At 42.5% G+C, this 13,420-nt stretch overlaps 1 protein-coding gene across 1 annotated transcript in view; it reads left to right on the top strand.

Annotated features, from left to right (window-relative positions):
* The window catches only part of RGS12 (regulator of G protein signaling 12), a 72,589-nt gene that overhangs the window by 55,758 nt on the left and 3,411 nt on the right, over positions 1–13,420 (top strand). Inside the window, exons 9-13 of the mRNA XM_063310835.1 lie at positions 2,663–2,739; positions 4,265–4,465; positions 6,561–6,634; positions 6,939–7,065; positions 8,073–8,169. Of these exons, the coding sequence (XP_063166905.1) occupies positions 2,663–2,739; positions 4,265–4,465; positions 6,561–6,634; positions 6,939–7,065; positions 8,073–8,169 (576 nt within the window). The remainder of the gene's footprint in view (positions 1–2,662; positions 2,740–4,264; positions 4,466–6,560; positions 6,635–6,938; positions 7,066–8,072; positions 8,170–13,420) is intronic.

Raw genomic sequence — 13,420 nt, 5'->3', positions numbered from 1 at the left:
GATTTAAAGAAAAAGATAAGAACTACAAAAAACTGCAAAGAAAAGAAAAAAACCTTTAAAAGTGCAGGGGAAAAAAAGATACTTTTTTTAAATTTTACAAAAAGTTGTGGCTTCCAACTTTGAACAGCAAGGGTGTGCAAAAAGTTCAACTATCATGTCTCACTCCATGTTAAACCAACACACCACATTTTTCTCTAAATCAATCCACTGCTACACCTAATGAAACCCTCTAAGTACAGCTACTCCTCCCCCTTACATTAACATTGAAAAAAGAAAATTCATATGAACCTTAGCCCTCCTTCTCCCCTCCAAAACATAAAACCTATTTAACTAATCCCTTCCTACCACTATTCTGTATGTTTCTGTCTCCTATAATAAGGATCAAATTAAAAAGCTTAAGTTGTCTACTATTACAGTTAATACTACAACAATTTTAATAATAATAACCAGATAAACATTTTTTAACCCTCATACAACAATTTTAGTAATTTTAATCATAATAAACTCATAGAAAACCAATTCAAAACAGTAAATCCAGATCTTTAAAGACAAATAGCATCAATCAAGTCCTTAAAGCAAACCAAATAAAATTTTTTCAACCCTTATCCCACTTCATAGTAGACCAAATCAGTTACATATCCCCACAGTATGCACAAAACTTTCCTTTTACAAAAATCAACCAGCCCAACTGCCCTCCTCAAAGAGTCCAGGTTCTTTTCGTGATGTTCCACCAGGAAATCAATTTTACATACAGCTTGCAGATGACTCTCACCCTCAGTTTTCTCCAAGTCGTTTATCCAATCTTCATCCAGCACCTCGACAGTGATTCCAGTCTTAATCTTAAGAGAGACATTTCTATTGCTCTTAAATTCTTCAATTTTATCTACCACATCCCCAGCCTGAAAGCACATTTTGGATCTCATATTTTCCACAATGTCCTGGATGTCTTGCAAAAAAGCACAATAAAAATCAGAAGAAACCTGCTTAATACCCTGGTGAAAATCAGAAAAGATCTGCTTAAAATCCTCCATGTCTCAATCAGTAGATTATGGTGCCTCCTAGGAGCTTAGCCAGTGAAGGTCAAAAGTATCAAAGAATGTATTTAGTCTAGTGAAAGTAAAATAACAAAAAGTTCTCCAGGGAAAGTAGCCATAGGAAACTGAAAGTTCAGAACAGCAGATTCAACGTGTAAAAAAATGCTAATATCTTCAAATTTAGCAGAAAAATAATAACAGGAAGACAATTATTTAGTCTCTATCTTTGTTTCCTTTGGGAGGAAAACGAAACGCAGGACTTAAAAAAAAAATTTTATTATTAAGAATTAAACCCAGAAATAACGTTAAGCACCAAGAGAGCCAGCTTCTCCTCGCTGTAGAAAGCCTCTCTTAGGGTACTTATGCTTGAAAAATTATACAGTATATACAGATTCATGGTTAAGAAATGGGGTGGCTGGACTTAGTGTCCTTTTAAGGCTATAGCACAGGTTGGAAATGATGAAATCCTGCGCCTCCCCAGCTGATCTTACCAGGCAAATGCGAAACTCTGTTTGCAATCTTTGGTTACAATCAGCTGTTCGGAGGACAGATGGGATGATTCCAGGAGTTCTCCTTGATCTAGAGAACGTTTTTGGGCTTCCCCATGCTCTTCAGTATCTACACGAAGCCACTAGGAGTCATTGTCCGGAACTGAAAATGCCAGTTTGTGACTTGGAAGTAGCTTCTCCACTTCCTGGATAGGCTGACCTGCCTTCAGTCATCTACGTGTTGCTGACCTTCCAGACAGACTGTCATAATGCATTTCACCCGGGGCTGCTTTTAAAGGCAGTCTGGAAAGGTCAAGAAAGCAGCAGACAGGCCCATGGAGCATGGGACACTTGCCCTGGCTCGGCTGCACTGTTTTCTCATTGTTTTCTGGGCCAAATTCAACGTGTTTTAGCACATGAATCTCTCTATTCTTTGGGCCATACCACCACAAGGAGCCACTTCCTCATTATTTCATGAACGAAGGGCTTTTTTCGTATTCTGTGCACCTGGGACGTGAGCAGCCTCGAAAGTGCCCTGTGGGAAACAGCGAGGGCCAGAGCCTTCTTGGGGCAGAGGGGGGCATCAGTTGGGTATAATTCCTTTCCCTGGCGGTGTGGTTCTCTCCCTTGCTGCCTGATGTTAGCAGAAACCTAAGGATTTGCTAGTATAAAGAGTTATTCTTTCCTGAACTTGAACTTTTAAAGATTTTGTATCGTGATTGGTTTAGACTTTATGTATTGTTTCTTGTTTTATTGATGCTGTTTTAATTTATGTTAGTTCGTGTTGTTAGTGTTATTTATAGCTATTAAAAACTTCTGTGGGGTGGCTCGTCAAGGGCATGGAGATATAAACACGACTGACTGACTGACCATCAGTCCTGTTCTAGTTACATGGAGATGGAAGGGAGAGTTAGCAAATCTCCAGAATGTCGCTCACGGCCATCATAGAGTCACATCGGTTCATTTTTGGAAACACAATTCTAATACCTTCATACAGTCAGAATTGTAACTGGTAGGTTCTGAAGTCCAAAGTATGCATTCAAAGTGGAGAAGTCTGGAAAACTGAATTAAGGTTTTTGAAAAAGATTATGAGGCGTGACATTAACTAATGGAGACTCATGACTTAACATTTCTCCACAGAATCCTCTCAGCCTAGTGGATTGTCCTATAGACATAAATCTCAAGATTCATTGTCTTCAGCTGCAAGTCTTGAGATGGTAAGCCTTTTTGGACTGAAAACATAGAGTGTCTGGGACATTTCGAGAACTCCTTGTCAGAAGGCCCGCAGAGTCCACTGAAGTTGGGTAGCCAATAAACAACAAGAAGAAGAATAACAACAGTAAGAAAAACTGAGTTTGGCAGCCATCAGCACAGTGCTGGCAGAGGCTCTTGCTAGTAAGATTACTTAATGTAAAAGAATGGTCAATAACCAGCATTATAAATACTATTGCTATGAAGAAAAATTGCCTTTCAGTTAATAAATGAGCCAGTGTAGTGCAGAGTTCGGGTTTTGGACTAGAACCTGGAAGATCCAGGTTGAAGTCCACCCTCAGCCACAGAAGCTCACTTGAGTGGCTTTAGGCTAGTCACTAACTCTGAGCTCAGCCTCAAAGGGTTTCATGGACGCCAGCTTGAGCTTCAGGAGGACAAAGCAGGATTTAAGTGTAATAAGTGGCTATATAAATCCTTACTACTGCCCAAGTTACGAGCAAGCTGGATTCAGCTGGGCAAAATGGCAACACGGAGATTTCACTAAAGTGAACATCCCTCCCATGCATTGCAGTCTCGTTAATATCAGTGTCGCTTCCTTTTGCTATTTTTTTAAAATGACTATTTGGCCCGAAGGTGCTCTTGTACTCGGTAAGTCTTATGTCTGAGTAAACAGGTATAATACTAGCTGTATGTTTTTTCAGAAATCTTGGTATACAGTATTGGCATAGAAATTATGAAGGTCAAAACGTAAGGGTACACAAGTATCTACATTCACTTGCTGCTGTTTTTGCAGTAGCTTGTTACCTATTCCCCTCCTTGTGTGAACATTCCCCGCCCCCATGCAGTGGTTTCTCACTGTAGCAATCACCAGAGGAACTACAAATTATTAGGAAGCTGCCCAATTCTCCTTGCTGTAGAAGATGTGGGACCTGAGTCCCGGTACAGGGTCCCACTGTTGGGGCTCCTGTCTTGAATACACCTCCTGTCCTAACAGCCAGGAACCACGCTGAGACGAGGAGTAGGTCTCTAGTGTTTTATTACTGCTACATTAGACAGAAAATCCTAACAAACTGAAGAAGCGTGGGAAAACCCAGACAGATAAACCCCAAAAGTCAAGGCGGGTCTGATCTGTGTCTCTTGGAATGGCTGCTTAATTCCTCAGTACTACGCATGCGTTTTCCCCCCTGGATAGGGGCCCCTCCTGCTCACCATCAGTACTCATGACACCTCCCTTGAATAACAAAGACGAGAGGGCTCTACTGGCTAGTCTCCAGGAACACACTAGGAACTGTAAAAACAATCCAGCTAACCTAAATGAAGTATAAGCTGGCACATTCATGAAAGAAAGTACGTGTATTCTTGCAGTGTCAATAAACTCATTAAGGTAAGGTCACCGTCAAGTATGTCTTTGCCAAATATGCATAGTTACTTACTGTGTTGTTATTTGCTAAAAAAAAACCCTTTCTACTTTGCTCTGTTTAAATTTCCCAGTTCATTTCCACAGCAGACATTAACTCTTTCTCTTGAAAGGGTGAGTCCTACAGAATATCGGGACCTATCATGGAAAAGGAGAAGCCTTCTAAGTGCTGCCATGTCAACCTCCCAGATGGCTCCACTTTTGCGATGCCCGTAAGAGGTGGATTTTCAATCAAAGATGTGTTATCTGAGTTCTGTGAAAAGCAAGGCATTAACATGGCTGCAGTAGATTTGTTTTTAATTGGTGGAGATAAGGTATTTAAATTTCATGGTTCTTATTGATTAATCAATGTTGAAAATTTTTCCAAAGCCCATATTGATATTAAACCATCCCTCTCTTCAAGCTTAGTATGTAAGCCACAGGACAGACGAGGGATAGAAGAAAGCAAGCTGTGGAGCAGCTACTTTTTCACTGACCTTAGAAAAGTCCAGGTGGTCTTCTTTTGTCTAATGAAGGCTTAGTTTTTGTAGAGGGAAACAAACTGGGTATCCTAACTGAGAGCGAAGAACCACGCTGAGACGGTCTCTAGGTCTCTAGTGTTTACTGAACTACTCTAGTAGACAGAAAATCCTGCCAAACTGAAAGACCGTGGGAAACCCACACAGATAAACCCAAAACTCAAGGCGGGTCTGCTCTGAGTTTCTCTGAAGGAAAGTTCAAAGCCTCTAAACTACGTATGCATTTTTCCCCCTGGATAGGGGCCCCCTCCTGCTCACTATCAGTACTCATGTATGACAAATTCCAAGCTCAAAATACCAGTTGTGAAGGTTTTGTGCTGATGTGATTTTGTTCTTCGCCTGGGGCAAAACAAGGGCATTCCCACTGATCTAGATTTTCTAAAAGTCTCAAGTCCTGTGATTGGCTTGTTTTATCGGTTGGGTTTTAAATCAGCCAGTAAACTAAAAGGAATCAATTCCATTCCAGCTTATATTGGCCAAGACCTAGTTGAGGGGAGGAGGCCCAACAGGTGAGAAGAGATGCTGCTCCTGCTGGGCCCAAGACACTGGCTTGCCTGGTTCAGAAAGGGTGCTGCTCTCCCAGTCGGTTCTGGATAGCTGATCCCAAAAAATAATTGTTGGACAGAACGCATTGTTGCCTGCCTGCAGATACAATAAACAAATATACTTCACACCAGGCAGAAGATAGTAGTCATGGTATTTTCATATGGGATGTTATGTTCGGTGTTATTTATTTATTTATTGTTCAAATAAATAAATAAATAAAATACGGGATGTTATGTTCTGTGTTATGTTTTCTCTTGCAGGCAGATAGTTATTAGATGTTGATATAGTTGACAGCATCTTGCTGAATTTGCCTGATATTAAAAAACTAAGCAGGATCAACTAAGTTTGACCCTTGGAACCAGAAAATATCAGGGCTAGACTAAGAAGTCAACATCCTGGAAGGAGACCCTGGCAAATCACCTCCATCTTCTTGCCAGGGAAAACTGTCTATTCACCAGATGTCAAGCCTGATTCAAAGACAACTTTACCTGAATTATGGTGTGGTTTTTATCTTGTAAAATGCAAAGGTTTGGGGGTGTTTGTTAAGCTTTAATGTGTGCAGTCTATGCCTAGTCTTCCTGATGTTCCTGAGCATCAAGGCTGCATGCCAGATCCAGAGACTTTTTTATTTGTACGTGGGGCATTGCTGACAGGTTCACAGGTGAAGAATGATACCCTGTGCTAAGAGAGGCAGGTAGTCTTGTTGTTACTGTTCAGGGGTTGTGTTGAAGTACTTCAAGCTGTGGGTTGCTCACAAAAGCTCTGCCTTTGAATAAAATGGGTGAGTCAGAAAAGGGGCTTCCAGACTCCTGTTTTTTTGATACCACAGACCAACCCAGCTCTCCTTCTATGACTCTCACTTAGGTTTATGGTCCTGGGTGCAAAAGGAGGAACAAAACATTGCTTTCAAGTTTCAGTTGCTCCCTGTGATGGAATACCTGAAATGTTTGAATTGGGTTCTGTGAAGAAGGCAGCCCTTGTGGGGTCTTCTGATAGAATGCTCCAAGCAAGGCTGCTTCGTCTTGAAGTGAAAAACAAAACTCCCACACCCCAGCATTTTTTTCCGTTTCACACATACCTGCAGACAGGAACCTCCATTGGCCAAAGTATTATAAAAGTAAATGATAAATCGTACAGCTGCTGTGCTTTGTTCAGTGTTCTTAAAGCAATATAAGTTTAACATTAAAGAAAACAAATTCTAATCAGAAATCTTTGTTGAAGGCATGTTTAGATGTATTCTGTGGAGTAAAACTCTCCATTCTTTATGGATGACATTGAAAGTTCTCAATTCATTAATTAATTCACCAATTACATGTGAACATATTCTCTTCTTTTATATTTGTAGCCACTTGTATTGCATCAGGACAGCAGCATTTTGGATTCTCGAACTCTTCGATTAGAAAAGAGAACTTTATTTCGGTAAGAAAAAATATCCAATCTTGTAATTTCTGAACTCTTCCAATCATTGTCAAAATGAATTTGAACCAGCCTTGAAAGAGAACAGGAAGCTTTCACTGCTAGACTGTGTCTCAGACCCCACTATAGCCACTATGATCTTGACCTTTCGGAGATACGCACACCTGTCCCATGGGTGTCCTGAATGCGTAGAATATTGTTCCCAGTTTTCTTAGTTTCTCACACTGTCAAACAGCTTGTAGGACTCATCTGTGTTCTGAATGGCTATCAATAACAAGTATTTACTCAATTTGTTCATCCATTTTAGGCTTGACCTCATTCCTATAAATAGATCTGTTGGTTTAAAGGCTAAACCTACCAAGCCAGTAACAGAAGTTCTACGCCCAGTCGTTGCAAAATATGGATTGAATCTTAATAATCTTGTGGCAAGACTAGTAAGTAATCCATTAAAATAAGCTAAAATAGTTTTTTATCTTAATGTATAATGTTTTCTTTATGATAAATAAAATGGTCTTTCTTCATTCATTATTTAAAAAACACTGTACATCAGTTTTATATTGAGTTCCTTCATCTCTACATGTATTTTTATAGAATTCCAGATTCTACATGTAAGTTTTATTTTTTCATTTATTTATTTTATTCAATTTGGTGCCTCCCAAATTTGGGCAGCTCACAATACATTGGGCAGTATAAAAACAAAATAATAAGTAGTAAAACAAAAACAAACTAGAATGGAAGAGAAAGGAAAAAGAACATTCTGGCCCTCTGGAACGCCAGCAGGGCGGGAGCCACGTGGGTCTCAGGGGGAACCTCGTTCCAGAGGCCAGCAGCTGGTCCCTGAAGATGACATGAGTTAATCAAAGGAACCCAGAGTGCACCAACCCCATCGGCTTGAACCGGCCAGGCAGACAACACAGGTGATAGGCAGTCCCTTGAATAACTGGGCCCCACACCATGTAGGGCTTTATAAGCAGCGTCTTGAATCGCACTTGAAAGCAAACTGGCAACCAATGCAGCTTGCAGAGGAGACGTGCCACATGGGCATACTGAGGTATGCTCAGAACTGCCCACACTGCTATGTTCTGGACCAGCTGCACCTTCTGGGTGATTTTCAAGGGCAGCAAGTTGCAGTAATCCAGCTGTGCAGTGACTAGGGCAGGAGTGACTGTCTGAAGGGCCTCCTGATCTAGGAAAGGACATAATTGATGCACCTTCCTGGCCACAGCTGTCACCTGCTCACTGAGTAGGTCCCTAGAAAGTAACATCTCTCCCCCAACCCATATCATTATTGAAAAATAATGTTTAAAAGATCATACATTCAAACTGAATTGCTTTATTTGTGCTAACACAGGTTAATTTGCTGTAATTTTTAATAAAAGGCCATGAATCAGATTCCCCTGAAAATACGACTTTTCTCACATTGTACCAAATTTCATGACAGAATGGCGAGCCGGAACCCTTAGACCTCGGGGCCCCCATCTCCAGCCTGGATGGACAGAGGGTTATTCTGGAAGACAGGATGTCCAAACAGGGAAAAGGTAAGCAGTGCTGAAAGCATCTTGCCATATCAGTGTCATGCATTTGCCTTTAAGGGAAGTCTCCTTTGAGTCAGGCTGGACTCCTGAAGACTTCATGGATACTCTGTTCAGTAATTCGAAATAGGGAATGTGGAATCATATTTTGGGTGGACTTTGAGGTCTGTTTTAAAGTTGTCATTTAGTTCAGAATTCTGATGCATATTGTGCCCAACAGTCATAGCCAATGAGCACCACCTTCTTCACGTCTGACCCATATAAGAAGCCCCATTCAAGTGTTTTAGGAGACAGGTAGCACCCTTGTTAACTAAATACTCTGGAGGAAGAGGGCCATCATCTGTAGGGCTATTAATTTGTTTAGCAAATCAATACACCAGATTCTCAATAGTTTACAATAATTAAACATTTATAATAAAAGTATGAATCAAAACAAAATTACAAAACCTAAAACCACATCCCTCAGGGAATGAGACTGGCTGTCCAAATGCTCACCACAGGCGCTTTGGAATAATTTGTTTTTCAAAAGTTTCTAGAAGGGGGCTGTTTCACAGAGCAGCTACCAAAAAGCAGGGCGTGTTAGCCTCTGTCCTGTCCAGCGCAGAAATGGGGGATCACCAGGAGTTTCTCTGAGGATACAGAGTCAGATGGGTTGATTCCCATCTGGAGAAGGCAGCTCTGCTATGCTGGGCTGTATAGTTGACGACAAGCCCTTTGACTTGCACTCAGAAGCTAACTGGAAGCTGAGACAGGGCCCAAGACATAGATGAAATATGTTCCTGGGGATGAATACAGGCTAATAACATGGCCACTGCATTCTGGACTAATTAAAGCTTCCAAGTAATCTTCAGAGGTAGTTCCATGTAGAGCACATTATGGTAGTCCAGATAGGTGGTAATGAGGGCATAAGTTACTGTTAAGAGGTCTTCCTGCTCTAGAAAGGGCTATAACTGGTATACCAACCAGAGGTAGGCAAAGATCCCCTGGCCACGACCGCCATCTGCCCACCAAGTAGTAGCCATGAGTCCTAGAGGATCCCCAAGTCTTGGACTTTCTCCTTCAAAGGCAGTGCCACCCCATCAACAGACCACACCGGAGCAGCCAAGAATCCCAGTGGATAAACAAGAACTCCATCTTGCTGGGATTCATGGGTGATGGTATGAAAGGGTGCTGAGAGGTCAGAAAGGACCAGGAAGGGCACACTGTCTCCATTCTAGGAGCTGATAAAGATCATCCACAAGAATATCAGTCCTATCTATGCCCAGGCCTGAACCCTGATTGAAAAGGATCCAGATGATTTGCTTCCTCTAGAGTGCTCCATAGCTGCCCAGCAACCATAGTCTCAATAATCTTCCCCCAGAAAGAAATGTGAGAGACAAAACAGTAGCCTCAAAAATGACTGTGTCCAGAGAAGTTGCCTTAAGAAGGGGCATGCAACAGCCTATTTTAAGGCTATAGTTAACACTCCTTCCCAAAGTGAGGCATTGTTAATCCCCTGGAACCAGTCTTTCACATTCCCTCTGACACCCCATAGGACCAAGAGGCCAAGGACATACAGGAGAGAGCACCTATCCACTTACTTAGAGTTCACAAACCAAAATGAATCGCAGGTTACAAGATGAAACACTTTTCCCATTACCACATCAGACTCCACCCATGAAGGGTCAAGAGACAGGGAAATATGAACAACTTCATTGCAAAAAACTTCAGATTGATCACAGTGGCTAGGTGGGACTCTTTGTGACCCCATGGGCCATAGCACGCCAGGCCTTCCTGTCCTCCACTGTCTCCCAGAGTTTACTCAGAGTTCATTGCATTGGTGATGCTATCTAACCATCTCATCCTCTGCCGTCCCCTTCTCCTTTTGCCTTCAGTCTTTCCCAGCATCAGGGTCTTTTCCAGTGAGTCCTCTCTTCACATTAGGTGGCCAAAGTATTTGAGCTTCAGCCTCAGTATCTGTCCTTCCAATGAACAGTCAGGGTTGATTTCCTTTAGGATTGACTGATTTGACCTCCTTGCAGTCCAGGGGACTCTTCAGAGTCTTCTCCGGCACCACAGTTCGAAAGCATCAATTCTTCGGTGCTCAGCCTTCCTTATGGTCCAACTCTCACAGCTCACACAACTTTCCCATCACTACTGGGAAAACCATAGCTTTGATTATACGGACCTTTGTCGGCAAGGTGATGCCTCTGCTTTTTAATATGCTGTCTAGGTTTGCCATAGCTTTCCTCCCAAGGAGCGAGCGCCTTTTAATTTCATGGCTGCAGTCACTGTCTGCGGTGATCTCGGAGCCCAAGAAAATAAAATCTGTCACTGCTTCCATTTCTTCCCCTTCTATTTGCCAGGAAGTGATGGGACCAGATGCCATGAACTTAGTTTTTTTTAATGTTGAGTTTCAAGCCAGCTTTTGCACTCTCCTCTTTCACCCTCATCAAGAGGCTCTTCAGTTCTGCCATTAGGGTGGTATCGTCCGCATATCTGAGGTTGTTGATATTTTTCCCGGCAATCTTAATTCCGGCTTGTGATTCATCCAGCCTGGCATTTCTCATGATGTACTCTGCATATAAGTTCAATAAGCAGGGTGACAAAATACAGCCTTGTCGTACTCCTTTCCCAATTTTGAACCAATCAGTTGTTCCATGTCTGGTTCTAACTGTTGCTTCCTGACCCGCAAACAGGTTTCTCAGGAGACAGGTGAGGTGGTCTGGTACTCCCATCTCTTTAAGAATTTGCCACCGTTTGTTGTGATCCACACAATCAAAGGCTTTAGCGTAGTCAATGAAGCAGAAGTAGATGTTTTTCTGGAACTCTCTTGCTTTCTCCATGATCCAGCAAAAGTTGGCAATTTGATCTCTAGTTCCTCTGCCTCTTTGAAACCCAGCTTGTACTTCTGGTAGTACTTGGTTCATATACTGTATTGCTGAAGCCTACCTTGTGGGATTTTGAGCATAACCTTGCTAGCATGTGAAATGAGCGCAACTGTATGGTAGTTTGAGCATTCTTTGGCATTGCCCTTCTTTGGAATGGGGATGTAAACTGACCTTTTCCAATCTTGTGTCCACTGTTGAGCATCGTCTTTTAGGATTTTAAATAGCTCCGCTGGAATACTGTCATCTCCTCTAGCTCTGTTGTCAGTAATGCTTCCTAAGGCCCACTTGACTTCACACTCCAGGATGTCTGGCTCAAGGTCAGTGGCCACACCATCATGGTTATCAGGGACATTAAGATCTTTCTCGTACAGTTCTTCTGTGTATTCTTGCCACCTCTTCTTAATCTCTTCTGCTTCTGTTAGGTCCCTGCCTTTTTTGTCCTTATATCATGCCCATTGTTGCACAAAATGTTCCCTTGATATCTCCAATTTTCTTGAAGAGATCTGTAGTCTTCCCCATTCTTCTGTTTTCCTCAATTTCTTCGCATTGTCCATCTAAGAAGACCTTCTTATCTCTCCTTGCTGTTCTCTGGAAATCTGCATTCAGTTGGTTATACCTTTCCCTTTCTCCCTTCTTTTCACTTTCCTTCTTTCCTAAGCTATTTGTAAAGCCTCATCAGATAGCCACTTTGCTTTCTTGCATTTCTTTTTCTTTGGGATGGTTTTAGTTGCTGCCTCCTGTACAATGTTATGAACCTCTGTCCATAGTTCTTCAGGCACTCTGTCTACCAGATCTAGTCCCTTAAATCTATTCATCACCTCCATTATATATTCATAAGGGATATGAGTTAGGTCATACCTGAATGGTCTAGTGGATTTCCCTGCGTTCTTCAATTTAAGCCTAAATTTTGCAATAAGAAGTTCGTGATCTGAGCCACAGTCAGCTCCGGAGAAGCTCTATACGTGACCGTATAGAGCTTCTCCATCTTTGGCTGCAAAGTACATACATAATCAATCTGATTTCGGTATTGACCATCTGGTGACATCCATGTGTAGAGTTGCCTCTTGTGTTGTTGGAAAAGAGTGTTTGCTATGACCAGCATGTTCTCTTGACAAAACTCTATTAGCCTTTGCCCTGCTTCATTTTGTACTCCAAGGCCGAACTTGCCTGTTATTCTGGTTATTTCTTGACTTCCTACTTTAGCATTCCAATCCCCTGTGATGAAAAGGACATCTTTTTTTGGTGTTAGCTCTAGAAGGTGTTGTAGGTCTGCATAGAACCAGTCAGCTTCAGCTTCTTCGGCATCAGTGGTTGGGGCATAGACTTGGATTACTGTGATGTTGAATGGTTTGCCTTGGATTCGAACTGAGATCATTCTGTCGTTTCTGAGGTTGTACCCCAGTACTGCTTTTCCCACTCTTTTATTGACTATGAGGGCTACTCCATTTCTTCTAAGGGATTCTTGCCCACAGTAGTAGATATAATGGTCACCTGAATTAAATTCGCCCATTACCGTCCATTGGAGTTCGCTGATTCCCAAGATGTTGATGTTCAGTCTTGCCATCTCATGTTTGACCACATCCAGCTTACTTGATTCATAGATCTTACATTCCAGGTTCCTATGCAATATTGTTCTTTACAGCATCGGACTTTCCTTTCACTTCCACTTCCAGACACATCCACAACTGAGCGTCCCTTCGGCTTTGGCCTGGCCGCTTCACCCTTTCTGGAGCTACTCATAATTGCCCTCTGCTCTTCCCCAGGAGCATATTGGACACCTTCCGACCTGAGGGGCTCATCTTCCGGTGTCGTATCTTTTAGCCTTTTGATACCATCCATGGGGTTTTCTCGGCAAGGGTACTGGAATGGGTTGCCATTTCCTTCTCCAGTGGACCACGTTTTGTCAGAACTCTCTGCCATGACCTGTCCATCTTGGGTGGCCCTGCACGGCATAGCTCGTGGCTTCATTGAATTACTCAAGCCCCTTCGCCACGACAAGGCAGTGATCCAGGAAGGGATCTCCTAACATTAACAGCTTGTAAATCAGGTCAGGCAGCTCAGAGAGGATCCTGCCATGCAGCAGGGTGACCAGTACACTAGCAGGGTCCCTGTCCTGTCCCTCTAACCCAGCTCCACCTTCCCACCCAGGAACAGGCTTTACTCAACCAGGTTTCAGTGATGCAAATGAGAGGTCATGGATGGACGAGGTCTTATTAATACAGACTTGGCATTTACCATCAGCGTCTTGAGGCCAGGAACCCCAGTGATCTGACCCCTGGGATCCCACTGCGAGACCAGCAAGCAGAAGTGGTGACTGACATCAGATTGTCATCCCCCTTTCCCTTTAATGCTTGGTGTCATCCTCCATATCTGGCTGGTGGGCTAAG

The sequence above is a fragment of the Candoia aspera genome, chromosome 8 (assembly GCF_035149785.1).
Source record: "Candoia aspera isolate rCanAsp1 chromosome 8, rCanAsp1.hap2, whole genome shotgun sequence".
NCBI classification, from domain to species: domain Eukaryota; kingdom Metazoa; phylum Chordata; class Lepidosauria; order Squamata; family Boidae; genus Candoia; species Candoia aspera.
Note: the sequence above shows the minus strand (reverse complement) of the source record. Positions and strands in the feature narration are given on the sequence as shown.